General features: G+C 52.2%; 2 protein-coding genes and 1 non-coding gene across 6 annotated transcripts in view; all 3 read right to left on the bottom strand.

The window, feature by feature from the left end:
• Window positions 1-266: 266 nt before the first annotated feature.
• PRPF39 (pre-mRNA processing factor 39) lies at window positions 267-14940 on the bottom strand. Of its 4 annotated transcripts, XM_048305815.1 has the most exons (14): window positions 14878-14940; window positions 11597-11948; window positions 11106-11231; window positions 10352-10470; window positions 9446-9613; window positions 8618-8774; window positions 7786-7893; window positions 5741-5905; window positions 5306-5432; window positions 4952-5220; window positions 4223-4407; window positions 2905-2979; window positions 2169-2289; window positions 267-944 (listed from the first exon to the last, which is right to left on the bottom strand). In XM_048305815.1, exons 2-14 carry the CDS (start codon window positions 11924-11926, stop codon window positions 894-896), a joined length of 2001 nt encoding a protein of 666 aa, XP_048161772.1. In that variant the 5' UTR covers window positions 11927-11948; window positions 14878-14940; the 3' UTR covers window positions 267-893. The 4 variants fall into 4 exon arrangements, with proteins under 4 accessions (XP_048161772.1, XP_048161774.1, XP_048161775.1 ...); XM_048305817.1 differs by lacking the exons at window positions 11597-11948; window positions 14878-14940 and adding an exon at window positions 10598-10760 and having other exon boundaries at window positions 10864-11198; XM_048305818.1 differs by lacking the exons at window positions 11597-11948; window positions 14878-14940 and adding an exon at window positions 10598-10760 and having other exon boundaries at window positions 11106-11187.
• LOC125328228 lies at window positions 4783-4868 on the bottom strand. Its single transcript, XR_007204610.1, has one exon. It is a non-coding gene; the product is annotated as a small nucleolar RNA SNORD127 (small nucleolar RNA).
• Window positions 14941-15904: 964 nt separating the features above from the next.
• The window catches only part of TOGARAM1 (TOG array regulator of axonemal microtubules 1), a 42002-nt gene continuing 40236 nt past the window's right edge, over window positions 15905-17670 (bottom strand). The window contains exons 21-22 of the mRNA XM_048305960.1: window positions 16625-16892; window positions 15905-16194 (exon numbers count right to left, since the gene is read on the bottom strand). Coding sequence (XP_048161917.1) covers window positions 16642-16892 — 251 coding nt within the window. The 3' untranslated portion in view covers window positions 15905-16194; window positions 16625-16641. The remainder of the gene's footprint in view (window positions 16195-16624; window positions 16893-17670) is intronic.

The raw sequence follows: 17670 nt of genomic DNA, 5'->3' as shown, positions 1-17670 counted from the left end.
CCCTCTGCCGGGGCACTGCAGAGCCCCGGAGCAGCAGGGCCCCACACCAGCCCCGGCCCCTTCCCTCCTGTGCAGCCCAATCCCACAGCATTCCCACTCCATGGCTTATTTGACAGGAGTCTGCTCGCAGAGATCCGGGTGTTCCACAGGTGCTCCCGAGGTGTCCCCGCGCCACAGCCCCTCCTGTGAGCACCACCAGGGCTGAACTCAGGCATTCTGTTCTCCCTCCTGGCTCGAATGAGGCAGTCCAAGAAAGCTCAGAGCGCTACTGAATTCCTCGCTTTTATTACAAAAATGGGAATGATCACTTTGATCAAAATGAAAAAAGTTTTGCTCACACCGTGTACATGAAAAACTCTAAATACAAAACTCATCCCAAACACAGTTTGTGCTTTTAAAAAAGAACAAAGGTGGTTTTAATCCCTGCCCCTCCCACACTACAGAACCCGTATGGCAGCTCTGCCAAGGCCCCCAATCCCAACACAGCCCCCTCCAGTCGGGCTGGGAGCAGGACAAGCCTTGGCTTCAGCCCCGGGGCCAGGGCCGGGCAGCAGAGCAGCTCTGGGGCAAAACCAACCCAAAGCCCCACAGCTTCACCCACTCAATTATGGAATCATGAGACCGATGAGAATTCTTCTGATACTCCATAAATTAGTGCAGGGAATTAAAAAAAATCATTTATGGTAAATGAGAATTGTACAGAGACCATTTATCAGTTACCAGCACACAAATCTTGCTTCACACATACCCTGTGAGCAGCAGCTCGGTTCACATGCAGAGGACCAAAAGCAGGTGGCACAACAGTTCTTTCACAGCCCAAAATTAGAAAAATATATTTTTTTATTCCATCTTTGTTGAAACTGCAGCACAGTGAACTCCACTCCCTCCGGGGATCAAGTTGTGTGGTAATACTGTCCGTAATTCCAGGCGTTCTGGTAGTTGTACTGGAACCAAACACAGCAGCAGCATCAGCCACCGTGTCCCAGCTCCACAGGGAGCCCCTGGTCCTGAGGCAGCACAGCCCACCCCACACAGCTCCCCCAGCCCCACTGTGCCCAGCACAGCACCCCTGGGAATGCAGGACAACGGTGCCACTCCCTCTGGAAAACCCTGGGGAAGGCAGGCAGGGATGGAGGTACCATGCAGCCACAGGACAGATCCTCATCACAGAGTCACAGAATCAAAACACCCTGAGCATGGAGGGTCATCCCAGGGATGACCTGGGTCATCCCACAGGGATCATCCCAGCCCCTGCCCAGACCCCCCAACAACCTCAGCCTGGGCATCCCCGGCAACGCTGCCCAAATGCTCCTGGAGCTCTGGCAGCCTCGGGGCCGTGCCCATTCCCTGGGGAGCCTGGGCAGTGCCAGCACCCTCTGGGGGAAGAGCCTTTCCCTGAGATCCAGCCTGAGCCTGCCCTGGCACAGCTCCAAGGCTGCCATTCCTGCAGTGCTGTGTGCGAAACTCGGGGCGTCTTTCCTGGCCGAGCACTGGACAGTCTCTGTGCTGGATGAGACTCCTCCCACTGCCTGACTTTGGAAAGAATTCCTGACCCGGATGCAGGCAATCCCAAACCAGGGCTACCCAGGGGTTGTGCCCCAGCTGTAGCACTGCTCTCCCAGCTCTGGGGGCTCTGCACAGTCTAAACAACATTCTCCATTAAACCACTTCAAAAACTTCCATGGATTTCAAAAACACGTGGATGTGGCAGCAGGGACATGGGTCAGTGGTGGCCTTGGCAGCGCTGGGGGAACAGCTGGACTGGATGGTGTTAGGGGGCTTTTCCAACCTCCACAGTTCCATTCCAAACTAAAATGCCTGGAGGAAGAGCCCCAGAGGACAAGCTGATTTTGCTGATTGTGCTGTGTACCAGCAGAACCCATTCCAAGCCATTACAGAATTACTGCCTGGAGACAGTCATTGTCCAGGCACACAGGAAAGGGGCACCCCAAGGCCAGTCTGGCCAAAACATTACCAAACACAGCAGCCCTGCTGCCCTGCCCTGTCCCCTCCCTGTGTGACGGGACAGCCACCAAACCGCTCCTCGCTCCACACAGGAGCACCAAACACTTGTGGAGCAGGCCCAGAAGGGATCAACAACCCACAGGAGCCGAGTTTTCCGTTCCAGGAGCTGGATGCTCCCAGGCTGCCCCTGCCCAGCCCTGTACCTGGTACCAGGCGTTGTAGTTGTAGGCGGCCTGGTTGACCTGCATGTCCCCGTCCATGAGCTGCGCCGACGCCAGGCTCGGGTCCTCCGTCAGCAGCTTCTTCTCGTCCGGCTCCTCCGAGCTGCAAGGGAACACAGCCTTGTACTGGCACCCTGGAGAAACGCTGGGCCTGTCCTCGTGTGGGGAGTAACAGCGCTCAGCTGGGGGCCCTGGCCCAGCGGCGTGAGGGAATTGGGCTTAGGGAAGGACAGCTGCTGCTGTGCTTCAGAACTGGCTGGGTTTAAAGCTGCTGCCCAAACTGACACAGCAAAGGCACGTTCCTGCTTAGAGACTGAGGTATTTTACCAGAACTGTTTGGCTCAATTCAACAACTCAACAACTAATTTTCCAAAAATGTTTCCATCCCTGGAAGCGTCCAAGGCCAGGTGGGATGGAGCTCTGAGCAGCCTGGTCTATGGAAGGTGTCCCTGCCCATGGCAGGGGGTGGCACTGCATGGGCTTTAAGGTCCCTCCCCATGAGAACCATTCTATGGCTACAGCTCTATTTAGTACACACTTTAAGAACTAAAATAAAGTGATTCTATCCTCACATCAGTAGGTTCAAAGCTGACAAACACCTGTATACACACTCACAGGCTAAAGAACCCCCCCAGGGCGAGGCTGCTCCCTGCACTGCCCCAGAGCAGTCCCAGATGGCTCTCCCAGGCCTGCCCAGGCAGCTGTGCCCAGTCCGTACCCGTTCTCCGCCCGCCGCTTCAGCGTCTCCTGCTCCTTCAGCAGTGCCTGGTGCTCGTCGTAGGCATCCAGGAGCCTGGGGAGAGCACAGCCAGTCAGGCCTTGCAAACATCTGTAACACCTGAGCAATGCCTACTCGAAACTGTAACCACACAGCAAACTGCAGTGGAATAAATTCTAACCGGTGACCACCACCAACAGGGGAAAGCCAGCCCAGCTCTATTCACAACAGCCCCAGTTCCCAACCTGCTGAACTCCCCTCACACTTGAGGCACTTTTTATCAAGTTCCTTTGTAAAGAAGTTTTCTCAAGTGCTTTGTGATTCAGCAGCTCCTTCAGTGCCTGCTGGTGATGCCACCCACAGCAGCACTGAGATGTGGCAGTCAGTATTTAAACACTGGAAATTATTCCAATCCCAAAGCAGCACCTGCAGCCTTTCCCCATCCAGCAGGGAAGAACAAGTACGGTTAATGCAGCACAGGCATCCCGGCTAAAATTCCCACAGGTACTGGAATACCCCTTCATCTGCAGCATCTCACAAAGCCTGCAGCTTCTGTCAGTGTGCTCTGGGTGAAAAGAGTTCCTTGTACTCATTCTGTGCTCTGGGATCATTTGGGAACTGCAAAATTCCTTGTGCTTGATCTGTCTCAGATCCCAAACTTGTACTGACTGGCTGCCATGCAGAGGCAGCAGAATTTAAGGACAGCTATTGTTAAAAACATACAAAGCAGAAAAACTGACTTGTCATTAATCCTTCCAGGTTATTTAGCTGCAAAATGTAAATAAAAACAATAGGCGATTAAGAGGCAAAAAGTATTGTAGTATTGAATTAAAAACTTGCATTTCTGGTGTATTCTCCCACAAAGGTGCACAGTTGTTACTAGTGCTGAACATAGAAAAACCCAGCCAGGGCAGTTTTGGAAACACACAGCAGCTCCAGGGAACAGAGCCTCAAAGGACACCTGTGTCACAGACCTGTCCCACTCCCCTGGGGAGCACCTGCCTTCACAGGGCTTAGCAAGGGGAAGCCACAGGAAAACCTGGCAGGCAGCAAAGCTCTGCTCAGCGAGGTGTTGGGCACTTCGGATAAAAAGGGGTAATTATCTGAAAAGAGATTCCAATTTAAAATCTTTTCCTGTTTAAAAATCTATTCCTGTTTTAACACCAGGAGGCTGGTTTAGAAAAGCAGCTCTTCCTTACAGAGAGCTGATGGCACAAAGGAAACAATTTTAGAGATGCCACTGACCCCACCCCTTCCCAAGTGCTGCCAGCACTCTCCCCGTGAGCCCAGTTTGGCCACTGCCCACAGGACATCTTACTTGTTCACATCAGACCCAAAATCTTCCAGGAATTCCACTTTTCTCTGGGAGAATGTGATCCTCATTTTGATGGACAAGGCCCCATGGACAGCCTTGTCAAAGCAGCTCAGGATGTTCTCCTCGTTCTGCTTGAGGTCACCACTGTACTCCATCTCCAGCAGGTTCAGGTACAGTTTGGTGTTTTCCTGTGCAAAAGAGGCATTAGGAGGTGCACACCTGACCCTCACAGCAGGTATTTAACTCTGTTACACACCACAATTCACCCCATCAATACACACAACCACACACAACGAAGGGATTTTCCTTTCTCCCTGGGCTGGTTTGTTGCACAAACAGACCAGAAGCGACCAACACCACAAACCCAGGTGCTGCACTTTGCTGGTAGCATCTGAGTGCCAGGTATTTCTGTGCTGACACCAAACCACCAAGTACTGCCCACACCAATAACACCAAACACACCAAGAACATTTAAGATTCTAAGAATTAAAACAAAGGTGCAAAGCACATTGTGCTTCTGATGGGAAAAGAGTGCAAACTTCCAGATTTCCAAGCTGGGACCCTGGCAACGTCAGGTTAGAGGGACTGTTGTCTTCATGCAGTAATGGGACATTACATCCAGTTACAACTCCTGTCATCACTGTTGCCATGTTTTACAAAACGCTTCAGAAAGAGAGAAAGACACCAGGGCGGTTTGAGTTTTGGGTAAGACAGCCAAGAGGGAACACATACTTTGTCCAGTTCTATGGCTTCTGACAGCACTTTTCTTGCCTTTGGCAGGTTTTTCTGCACTTTGAAGAGGTGCCGGGCGAGTTTGATGGCATAGAAGGAGGCTTCACTGATGGACTTGGCATTCCTGACAGCATCTTCCAGCAGCTGCTCCGCCTCCTCCATGTTGCCGTGCCGGCGCTCCAGGCTCACCCTGCGCAGGCGGATCATGGCCAGCCCCAGGATGCACTCCTCAAACGTCTTCAGGATCCTTCTGGCTTCATCAATGTTGCCTGGAACAGCAGGGAGACGCTTTAGGACAGGGCAGATCCCAGAACTCCCCCAGCAGAGCCCCCCCCCAGGCAGGGCTGCCCTTACCCTGCTGCTCCTCGAAGGCTGCCCACAGCATGTGCACCATGGGCTTCTTGGGCAGGTGGATGGTGCAGGCCCTGCTGTACACGTGCCTCACGCCCTCGATGCTGTGGTTCTCCATGTATTTGGCATACTAGGGTTGGAAACAGAGCAGAGACCAGCCAGGTTAAAGCTTGTATTTGTCTCTAAGAACATGCCAGAACGATAAAATTCTTTTGTTTAAACCCATTCAGCACCTTTATGGAACCACTAGACTAGTTTCTGTAAGGAAGGACGTAGAGAGGCAACGCAGTTGGCAAATGCAGCAGTCAAATCTGGTTGCAAGCAGACCATCTCCTAATGCAACAGATATAGTTATAGATGAACAACGTTCCACAGGGTACAAGGGTTAGTCACCAGGTCAAGGTGTGCACCAGCAGAGCCGTGAGCTGCCTCCCTTACCTTGATCCAGAAGTCCTCATAGAGGGCACATGAAATGACACATCTCTCAAAGAGGACCACGACTCGCTCGTGAGTGCCATTCTCTATCTCAAACTCTAAGTACTCTTTCCAGTTTTTCAGCTGAATTTTCTCCAGAGGTTTTACATGAAAGTAAGGCCTCTTGATCTGCAAGAGTCACAGGATGCAACTGGTGATTACAAACACACCACCAAGGGGGTCCAAACAATCAACAGCCACACAACCAACATTCAGTTACTGCCATTTCAGTGATCAGGGCTCCAGTGACACCTCCTCATCTCCTCAAACCAGGGTTACCCAGGTGTGTGGATCAAGGGATTTACTGCAGTGACATTCTAGGCTACAAACTTCCTTTCCTAGAAAGCTTTTGGAGTGCAGAGATGCTGGGGAAGGACGCAAGGCAGCCCCGTGTCAGTGACATTATGGACACACTGGACACTGCCCACATCCATCAACACAGGTGAAGTGCTCACTGTGGTACACTCAGCCCACAAATTAAACTCAGAATTTGGTTGAGAATCATGACAAGGAAAGACAGCACTGAGCTGGACTTCCTATTAAGTATTTACATCAAGCTGGTTATAGCAAGACCATGAATTAGCTCCATCATGTTATTGTTGATGGCTGCAAGAGGGGCTGGGTGGGACAGAGCTCAGCACAGAAAATTAAACATTGCTCTGTTTACATTTAAATTGCTTTGTCTGGCATCCTGCCAGAGATCCTTTGCTTTTCCTCACCATCTTTAATTGCATTTGATTATGTCTCTCCTGTGCTGCAATTCCCTCTCAGATCCAAACCCACACAAATGGATGAAGAACTTACAGTAATTAAGGAGAATCCAACTCTTCAAGGCCACCTGAAATTTAAAGCCAAACCCCCCCTTCATGCTCCTCACTGACCTCTGGTGTGGAACCCAACACTCTGTGGCCATTTTGACCAGCTCACAGTCCCATTCCTGCTAAAAACAGCTCTAAGCAACCCCCAAAGCCTGGGTGGGATCTGTGCCCACCCACCTCTCTGCTGTCCTTTACAGACACGCTGAACTCTGCATTTGCAGCTCCCCCCAGCCCCTTGGTGCTCCAGGGCAGACACTCTCTCGTGGTAACAAGAGCACATTGTGGCCAGGAGCAAGGGGACACTCAGCTTCCCACACCTTTCCTGCCCAATGCCCGCAGTTCCAGTGCTCTCCCAAGTCCCACAGGTCTGCAGCTTAAGGCTTCCCAGGGCAGGAACCTGGGACACTCTGACTGCTCTGCTCCCTCCTGCCACGGGTCACTGGCACAGAGCCCCCTGACAATGGCTCCCCACTCCGTCTGTGAGCTCCTGGGCCATCGAGGCACCTGGCCCAGACCAACCCAGTGCAATAAATCACCCACCAGTTCTGACATCACCCAGCCCAATAGAGAGTCTCTGAAACTCTGTCCCAGCTGGGTAACACAAAGGATTCTTTAGAACAAGAAGTAAATTTAAAACAAGGACCATGTTTGCCAGGAAGAAAATTATGAAGTTGTTTTTCTCAAATGTAATCCAACTTAATTCTACAGCAAAAGCTGTATATTTGCAGTGATCAAATTATTAGTTCAATTAATTACTTTTAATACATTATATACAGGAGGTCCACAACAAAAGTTACCTGATTAAGTGTGTAATGTTAAAATACAAAACCACAGGAATTTCATTCTCCTTTGAGCACAGGCTTACCTTTCAAAGGGAATCCCCTCCATCCCCTCATGCCTTTGCACCACCCCAGATGCACGAGGCAGCACTAACTCTCAGGACTCACTGGCTTAGCAAACATTACAGCACCTTGCCTCTCTCCAAACACTGCTCAGAGATCTTTACATCATCAGGTGCCAGGTGCCTCTTCACAAGAAAAATGGCAGAGAAGTCAAACTGCTCCAACTTTGAGTCTCTGTTCAAATCCCACCCCCCCCCCCCAACAGCTTAAGGCTGTTTCACAGAATTCCCAGCTCCCAGTCCTGTTTCCAAACCACTTGCTTGTGCTGCCTCACACAAACCCCACTTACCGCTTCCTCAAACGTCCACCTCTTACTGACTTCATGCTCGTTGTGGTTAAATATCTCCTGATGGATCTCAATGATTCTGTGCCTCATGTTCTCTATCTCAGTGATTAGCTAGAACAGAATTTTAACAAATGTAACACAGGCAGACATGGTATCACCTCTGTAACTGCTTCCTGTGCCAGTGAAGTGCATGGATTCTCCCTGAGCAGCCAGGGAAGGGCTGGGACACTGCCTGATGGAGCCTTGGCACACACAGCTGAACTGGCTTTTATCTTATGCTAAAGCTCATTTGAGATTAAGGCTGGATTTGGATCCAAGTCAGCCCCAGTTTCAGTGTCTGTGTTTTCACCATCAGCAATTCCTTTGGACAGCTCTGCACTTTCCTGCGCCTGTAAGAGTCTGAACCTGCCCAGGCCACTGCTGATGAGGAGTTTTCTTAGACCACAGATCCCAATCTGCTGATCTGGAATAATTACTGTTTGTTCCTAAGGTTTTGTACAGCGCTTCTTTCATTTTCTCACTCATTTCTTTAACACCTCTGCCAGCACTGGAAGGGGCTGTCCTGTTACCACACGAGCCACAGGGCAGCGATGTGCTCTGGGCACAGCTCCAATGGCTGCAGGGGAACCCTTGCCCCAGCCCCAGGGAAGGAGAGGGGTGGCCACTGGTGGGCTCAGTGATGTGCTGGGCTGCAGGACATTGATATGTACGAGCTCTCTGGGCACAGCCCAGCTACAGCAGACTCAGCTGGCTGCAGTGCAATCCCTGCCCCTGCCCCAGGGAAGGCCAGGGCGGCCGTGCCCACCCCGTGCAGGTGCCCACCCCGTGCAGGTACCTTGGCGGGGTCGGTGATGTCCTCGGTGCCGCAGGGCAGCTCGTCCCCGTCCTCGCCGCTGTGGCCGCTGGCGGCCGCCAGCTCCCGGCGCAGCTGCACAAACTGCTCAGTGGTCAGGAAGTCTCGGGGCAGGTTGTTCTGGATGTGCTCTTTAAACCTAACAACAGCCACAAAGCAGGCATGCAAAGGGGTTGTTTCATGCTGCACTGCTGCCCAACAGGGCACAGCTGTAAATCCCAGGGGGTTCTGCTTCCCTTCACGGCTCCTGAGTGACACCGAGAGTGCTGCCAGCACCCACCACCCTCACCAGTGCCGTGTGTCAAAGGGAAAGGGCAGCACGGCAGGCTGACAGAACCCTCGCCATGGAAAAGAGATGGCAAAGGACAAAACCAGTTATAAAGGAAATACTTTATTTCCCACACCAGGAGATCTGTAGAAGTTACAGGAAAGACTGTGTGCAATTTAACTGAGGTTGCTGCTCACCTCTCCCTACAAATGCAGAATTCCACTGCCTAGAACTTAATCAGGATTCCTCTTTATTCAGTTAAATCGGTGCTTCACCACACGTGGGCATTGCACCAGAATTAATATTCAAAACCGCTCATTCTGATTTCTCAAAAACATCCTCTCTTCTTCCCCACACTTCCAATGCCTGTCCTTATTCCACAACAAAACATCTGAATTTAGCTAAAGCCAAATTCCTCAAATGTGCATCAGTACTTTAAAACAACCAGTCCAACTGCCTGAGTATGTCAGTAAATAACTACATAAAACTGTTTCAAGTTCTTGCGCTATTTCCACCTTTCACGTGGCATTAACTCCCTTTACCTCTGGAAATGATGGCTGTAGAGCTGCGTTGGGATTCCCAGGATGCGGTCATAGATGGATGTAACTTCCCTTAGGTTTCCCTGGTCATTTTCCCAGTTTATATACATTTCCCAGAGTCTGTCAGAACGGAAATCTGTCCCAGCAGCCAGCACTGCGTGTTCATAGGCTCTGGAAAAGGAAATTGTTTTACAGCGGTTTCCAGATGCCGGGACAGAACAAGGAAGGAAAGTCCTGGCTCTTATTAAAGGTTATGAGCACCCTCATTTATTTGAAACTAGACTTATACTAATTATTTACATTCTTCAAGGTGTTCTCTAGATATCTGCAGCAAGGTGTCTAGAGATTCAGAAAGCTCACACTCATTTTCTTCTTGCACTACCACAACAGAATAAGTAAAGGCAACAGCAAAAGCCACTTGCAGAACACAAGATATTAGGAAAACACACAACCTTTATCACTTTTGTCTTGTACAGACTACTCCAAACCCACCAGTGCAGCAGTGTAACACCCAGAAGCTGTGCAGCAATTCTGCAGCCTGATTCAGATTCAGTTCCAGTTCAATTAAGCTTTCTGATCAAACTCTAGTCCAACCCTTTAACCAGGCCCACTGCCAGCCACAGCAAGCAGACACATCCTAGCCATACCCTGGAAACCCCAAGGAATTAAATTCCAAGATTCCCAATGCTGCACTAAGTATTTCTTAACATCCAGTCTGAAGCTCTCAAGCCACAGCTTTTGCCCCTAGTACCACACTGTATTGTGTCCCCTTTCTTCTGGAATTTGGCTCCATCATCTCTTAAAAGCCCTTAAAGCGACACCAGGCTACTATTAATTTGTCCTTTATCTTCACAACACAGTAACCTGACCCCACTGGTGTGCATGGCTATCAGGCTGCTCCCAACTCACCCCCGGATGGTACTGTTAGTTTCAGGATCAGCAGGGTCCAAGGTCTCCTTTAGGAAGTTTATATAATGTATCCAAAGATCAACACTAAGAGGAATTGCCTGAAGCCCTCGGCGATAGACCTATGAAGAGAACATGAACTGTACTTCAAATCCTTAATGGGGTCCTAAGAGAGAGGCAACACTGTGTTATCCGGTGAACCTTAGAAATACTAATTACTGGAATTTTGTTTAAATAATCTACCATTACCATTCGGGTGGAGGTTGGATAGAACATGGCAATGTTCTGATCTCCACGTGCAGAGTCTTGATCTTCAAAGCGCAGCGGTCCCTGCATTCTGACCAGGTTGTGTGGGCAGGCTTTGGGGTACAGACCATAGGGCACAGACCCATTAGAGCATCATTGACAGCGTCTGACCAAAAATGCAATAAGATGGAGCAATTGTGACCAGCAAACCAACTATATTGTTTTGAAAATGAGTAATAAATGGAAGTGACAGAAAAGCCCTGCCCTACTTGTTAAGCTGCAGTGTAATACAGAGGCTTGCACTGCAAAGCTTGACAAACTGTAGAGGTTTAACGCACCTGCCAACAAAGAGAGAGAACATTAGCTCCAAATGCCACAGCTGGGACACGTGCAAACACGTCCCTCGAGCCCTGGCCGTGCAGGGCAGGCACTGGCAGCCCAATGACTCGCAGTGGGACAGTCATTGTTGGCTTTGGGACTGGTGGCAGCGCTGGCCCTGGGCCCTACGTACCTCGTCTGACTGCTTGACGTTGTCGTGGCGCTTCTCCAGGTCCGCGTACTTCTTCCAGTACCCATAGCAGTAGGGGTAGTGTGTGAAAAACCTGTCAAAGGCTTTCCTGGCTGCTGGCAAGTGGTTCTGTGGGAAACACAGAGTGAGCACAATCAATTCTTTCCTTAGGAACAACTTCAGTTTATTTTACAGACAATTATTAACAGAGTGTTAGAAATGCTTGGTGTTATTTTGACATTCAGCAACCTGGGCTCACGGAAGGTGTCTCTGCACATGGCAGGGGGGTGGAATTGGATGAGCTTTACGGTCACTTCCAGCCCAAACCATCCTGGCATTTTATGATTAAATGACAACAGTGGCAAGGACAACTGCCTTAAATCAGCATCTGTGACAGCCTGATGTCCATTCTGCATTTGCCACTGGAATCCCATGTCTTGTTTCAGTTCTTTATTTATTTCCAGGAGACTGAGGAGAAAGGGGCAGGCACTAACCTCCTGCTCTACATACTGCAGTAGATAAACCCATCCTGTGAAATCCTGCGGATTGTCCTCTACTACTTTCCAAAACTTGTCAAAATCCGGAGGGAAGCCAGCCTCGATATCTGTGGTCTGTAAACTCTCAATGTTTGGAATTTCGCTCTCCTGCGTGTTATCCTCATTGAGGTCGGGGGAGCTGTCCGGGGACTGCTCCATCTCAGTGACACTCATGATCTCGGTGCTGAAGTCCATGTGCTGCTCCTCGGCCGCGCTCTCGGCGCTGGGCTCCGCACTCTCATTGCCCACAGTTGGCTGCTCCTCCTCCGTGCTCTCCGAGTTCTCCATGGCACCGCTGTGGGACTGGATCCTGTGGGAACAGAAGGATTCAGTGCTCCTGTAGTGAGATTCAAGCAGAGCTTGGGTGTGAATCGGCAGCTCAGAGTGTCCCAGGTGCTCCAGGCATCCCTGTATTTCACCACAACCCTGATTACATCTGTCTCACACATCAGCCTTGTTCAGCAATAAAAAATATTAACAGCAGTCATAGATTTTCACATCTGCACATAGAAATCGTTGTGGGTTGCTAAAAAACTGTCACAGGGAGCTATCGAGGTACAAAAGCGAATCATCACAGCTTTCCTGTAGGAGTCCAGTGGAAGTTTATTTTAAATAAAGAATTATGCTCAAATTCCATAGAAACATTCAGGCTGGAAAAGCTGTCTGAGACCATCAGGTCCAAGTTACTCCAGCAGTGCCAGGGCCACCACTAACCCATGTCCCTAAATTCATTCAATTCTCCTACTTAGTACGAGCCAGTAACTTCTTTATGAAATAATAGCTGTTAAAAGCTGCCCTCAATGCCAGGCTAAATCAAAGACAAGAATTACTGTCAGCACCAACTCAGTCCCCACTAGTGATGTCCAAATAAACCAAGCAGCACCAGAGGGCCACAGAAATGCTCTGGCTGCCCCTAACCCACAGCCCCTCACTCCCCCCCACACCCAGTGCCAGGCGCTTCCTCCTGCCCCTTGGGACAGACTCCTGCTTCCTCCCACTGTTCCTTTGATGTCCCTGCCAGGAGCCACTGCCTGGCCCTGCCCTGCTGTGCCAGCGCCTGGCCAGCCTGACCTGGCTGCATGCCACCCTGCCTCGGCCTTCCCTGCTGGAGCCGGAGCAGGGGCACTGAGCCGAGCCTTCTCCCTGCCCCTCACAGCTCAGGGATCCTAGGGAACACCACCCTGCAGGATACAGCAGCTCCCAGCTGTGAGTCCAGCTGGGATGAAGGGCAGTGTTGGACTGTCATCCTCACACACTGCACTGCCACTCCTTTTTAAATGTATTTCTGTTCTCCATCATCTGGCAGCCATGGGCTCAGAGCAGCCTGGGATAGTGGAAGGGTGGGACTGGATGGGCTTTAAAATCTCTTCCAACCTAAAGTATTCTATGATTCTATGATTTTGAGAAGAAAAACATCATTTGTAACATTGCATTATACATTAAGTATCAAAGAGTATTGCTGTGCCTTTACCAGTGCAACAGACAGAGATCTGGATAATTCAAAGGCTGCTGCACTTCAGAGGGTACCTTGTGCAGGTTCTAAAGGCGAGGGGTAGGAGGAGGCAGTGACACAAACAGCAGCCCCAGCACCATTTACAGCTCTAAAATTTGAGGTAACCAGTGACAGAGGTAACTAGTGATGGGACGAGAGGAGATGGCCTCAAGTTGCACCAGGGAAGGTTCACGTTGGATATTGGGGAAATTTCTCTTCCAAGACGGTTTCCCACCCTTGGCACCCAGGGCAGTGCTGGAGTCCCCATCCTTGGAGGGATTTAAAAGCTCTGTGGATGTGGCACTTGGGGACAGGCATCAGTGGTGGCCTTGGCTGTGCAGGAGAATGGTTGGACTTAATGATCAGCCTTAATAATTCCATGATTCCATGGATTCTACCATTTTTAGAAATGCAGTAATTTACGACCTAAACTTATTCTGATGTCTAACAGATGTTTTCTCCCTCGACCTGATTCAGAAGACATTTTCCACCTTAAAAAAACTGCCCTCCAAATCCAGCTGTCTTCAGATTAGGAGGGGAAAAAAGAATGAGGGAGAAGCAGTACGGATCAGCACACAAGGTCTGACCTGCACACGAGGCTTCAAACTGAAACCAAGTCTGACAGCTGTTCCAGCAAAAGGCCTTCCAATCTTGTCGCTGGCATATCCCAAAATCTGACAGCAATCCATGGTTTAAACCAGCCAATGCAATAGGCCATGCCTAGGCCACCAAACTCCACGGGTGGGCATGAGGCTGGAGCACACCAGGGAAACTTAATTCCGGGGTTTTCACCTTAATTCCGGGGGTTTTTATATCACACAGGCTAAATAACTGAATCCGAGTATCAGACAGCTACACACACTGGTATTAAATAATTGATGCCAACATGTATTATTCACCCTGTTACCAGCAAAAGACTGCTGTACACAAAACTGCCGGTCACAAACGTGAATGAACGAATGGAACACAAACAGCGAAGAGGGGCAGGGGCAGGAATGTGGAGCCTTATCTGAGCTCTGCCCAGAGCGCTCCATTCACATCCCTGATAAGGCGCTGCTGGAACCACCCGGGGCAGGGCCGGCGCTGCCGGGCCCAGCACGGCTGTGCCGGGATTAGGTTTGAATCACGGAATCGTTTACTTCGGAAAAGCCTTTTAAGGCCATCGAGTGCAACAGGTGCCCGATGCCCACCTTGTCCCCAGCCCAGAGCTCTGAGTGCCACCTCCAGGAATTCCTTGGACACCTCCAGGGACGGGCACTCCAAAGCTCCCTGGGCAGCCCCTGCCAAGGCCTGAGCACCCTTTCCATGGGGAAATTGCTCCCGATGTCCCACCTGAGCCTGCCCCGGCCCAGCCTGAGGCCGTTCCCTCTCGCTCGGGGCCTCTCTGGGCCCGGTCAGAGCAATCACGTCACCGGCCGCGAGGCGCGGAGCAGCTCCGCGCGGGCCCGTTACTCGCTCAGCGGCCGTCCAACGCACAGAACGGGGATACAAGGGCACAACAGGGACACCGGGATACGCCCCCACGGCACAGTTCACCCCTCGGGCACACCCAAGGCCCGGGAGCGGCCGCGGGAGGCGGCGGGGCCGACACGGCGCTCGGAGCGCCCCGCGCACGGCCCAGCCCAGCGCCCGCTCGCCTCTGCCTCCCGCCCCGCCTGTCCCACGGCCCGGCCGCTCCCGGCCGCTGTCGGAGCGCCCCGCTCTCCTCCCCACGGCCCCGCGCCCCCCGCAGCCCCCTCGCCGGTACCTGCCGGGGCCGCCACAGCCGCCGCCGCCGCCGCCTCGCCCGGGCCTCACGCACCGCGCACGCGCACAGCGCCCCGCGCGCGCGCACCGCCCGCGCGCCCGCCACCCCCTGCGCGTGCGCACCGGGCGCCCCCCCGCGCCCCGCCCCTTCCCGCCAAATGGCGCCGGTCCCTCAGGGGCCGGGCCGGGCGGTACGGCCCGGAACGGGAATACAATACATACAGCCCCGTATGGAAACACATCCTAGAGTCATTTGGTTTGGAACACACCTCCAGGATCACCCAGTCCCACTGTCCACCCAGCACTGCCGCTGTAGCCCTTAAACCACTCAACCAAGTCACCACCTCCAGGAATTCCTTGGGCACCTCCAGGGATGGGCACTCCCAACCTCCCTGGGCAGCCCCTGCCAAGGCCTGAGCGCCCTTTCCATGGGGAAATTCCTGCTGCTGTCCACCCTGAGCCTGCCCTGGCCCAGCCTGAGGCCGTTCCCTCTCCTCCTGTCCCTGTTCCCTGCCAGCAGAGCCCGACCCCCCGGCTGCCCCCTCCTGTCAGGGACTTGTGCAGAGCCACAAGGTCCCCCCTGAGCCTCCTTTGCTCCAGCCTGAGCCCCTTCCCAGCTCCCTCAGGAATTCTCCAGCCCCTTCCCAGCTCCCTCAGGAACTCTCCAGCCCCTTTCCCAGCTCCCTCAGGAACTCTCCAGCCCCTTCCCAGCTCCCTCAGGAACTCTCCAGCCCCTTCCCAGCTCTGTTCCCTGCCCTGGACACACTCCAGCCCCTCCATGTCCCTCTTAAAGTGAGGGGCCCAGAGCTGATGCCAAGATTGGAGGTCCCTCAGCAGTGCCAGCACAGGGGGATGGTCTGGATGCCCAGGTCCTGCTGCCACACTATTCCTGGTCCAGGCCAGGTGCCTTTGGCCTCTTGTCCACCTTGGCACACCTGGGCTCACATTCAGCCGCTGTCACCGGGTTCCTTTGAGCAGAGCAGTTCTTGAGCCACTCCTTCCCATCCCATTGCAGAAATACATCCCTGTACAGAAATAAATCCCTTTATTTATATATCCCATTGTGTCCCGTGTCCAATCTGTCCAGAGCCTGCAGCTGGGGAAGGAGAAGGGTTGGAGTTTGTTCTCCCCCCCGCCCAGCCCTGAGACAACAAATACTGCACCACTGCCTGTGGGGGTACAAAAATACATGTTTTTCACAAATAGCGCTGCGTCACTGCGTCCAGGATTCTCTTCCATTTTCCTTGTAAAGTGCAGTGCTGATGTGACCATGTGGTTCTTCATGAGCAATCCAGGGTCAGGTCCTGGGCTGGAGCCTCTGAAGGGAAGCACAGATGGGCTGGAGCGGCTCCTCCATGGCCATGCTGGTGACAGTGAGGGGAGCCAGCCCCGCACTGCCCAGCACAGCTCCGTAGGCTCTCCCAGCATGGCCCAGTTCAGCCCCACAGACTGTCCCAGTTCGGTCTGGCAGGCTGTCCCAGCACAGCCCAGTTCAGGCCCTCAGGCTGTCCCAGCACAGCCAAGTTCAGCTCCCCAGGCTCTCTCAGCCCAGCCCAGCCTGGTTCCAGGGCCTCTCCCAGCCCAGCCCAGCTCTGCAGTCTCTCCCAGTCCAGTCCAGCCCAGCCCAGCTCCAGGGGCTCTCCCACAGCTCCCCCAGGCCCCGTGGGCCAGCACAGGGGCCATTCCCGCCCGCCCGTGTCCCGGCAGCACCGTCCGTGTGTCCGGCTGAGGCAGCGCTGCAGCTTCACCTGCGGGGATGGTGATTTCATGTTCCCGTCTCCAAAAGCTCCTCCAAGCTCTTCCTGATGTGCGGGGGCTGGGCTGCAGCGTGGGCGAGCAGGCCGGGGCCCATCTGTGCGGACAGGGCCTGGGCCAAGCTGGCCGTGGCCGCGCGGCCGCCGCCGGGGCCGGGCACGGAGCCGCCGCCGGCCGTGCTGCCCAGCAGGTGCCACAGCACAGGCAGCACCTTCTGCTCCACCGCACTCGGCTTCCGCGGGTACAGCTCCGGCACCAGCTCTGCAGGGCAGCAAGCAGCGGCTCAGCATAAAATACTCACTTAAATTACAGTTTAGATGTGATGCCCGGCTTTGAGAGGGGTTTAAATCGTCTCCTCAAACTGCTGCTGTACACGAGAGTTTGCTGCTGCAATGCCGGCAGCTCCCACAAAAAATATGTGATTTCCCCACAATCACTCCTGTTATCCTCTCCCAGCAGTTTACACAGTAGCACCAGTGCTGCTGATAATTACACTTTTCCATTAAACTGAAAAACTGAAACAAATAAAGGGGATTTTTGGTTGGTCTTTTTTTCAGTTAGGATTCTCATAAGGACCTTTATTTCTCACAGTGTAAGGTCTGGTACTTCCAATTTCCCCTCTATCTCACAAATAAGCAATAGGTATTTAAGAAAAAAAGCAGCCTTATGCTGTAAATATAGAATCATAGAATGATGGAATATCCTGAGCTAGAAGGGACCCACAAGGATCACGAGCCCAACTCCTGGCCCTGCACATATATACATAAAATATATGTAAAAAATAAATATATATGTTTAAAGATGAAATATTTTCCCTACTTGGACAATTAAACCACTGAATCATTCTGGTTGGAATAGATCCTCAAACATTAATTCAGTGTTTCATCAGCAAATGCCAGAACAGCCTCTTCTGCTGTATAATATAAACCCCTCCAAAAATCCCAGCAAGAGAGGGACTGTTTAAAGGCTGATTAACACCCTCAGAAAGCATAAATTTAGGGATATTTCAAGAACAGCCTGTCCATTGTGTTACTGAGTT

Source organism: Corvus hawaiiensis, chromosome 6 (assembly GCF_020740725.1).
Source record: "Corvus hawaiiensis isolate bCorHaw1 chromosome 6, bCorHaw1.pri.cur, whole genome shotgun sequence".
Lineage (NCBI taxonomy): Eukaryota > Metazoa > Chordata > Aves > Passeriformes > Corvidae > Corvus > Corvus hawaiiensis.
This window is presented reverse-complemented; position numbering and strand designations above follow the sequence as displayed.

Coding starts and splice junctions, on each gene's coding strand:
- PRPF39 (XM_048305815.1), bottom strand. CDS start 11,926: ATGGAGAACTCGGAGAGCACGGAGGAGGAGCAGCCAACTGTGGGCAAT. Junction 9,614..10,351: donor ACTAACAGTACCATCCGGGG/GTGAGTTGGGAG, acceptor TTCCTTTTCCAG/AGCCTATGAACACGCAGTGC. Junction 5,906..7,785: donor GGTGGACGTTTGAGGAAGCG/GTAAGTGGGGTT, acceptor TGACTCTTGCAG/ATCAAGAGGCCTTACTTTCA.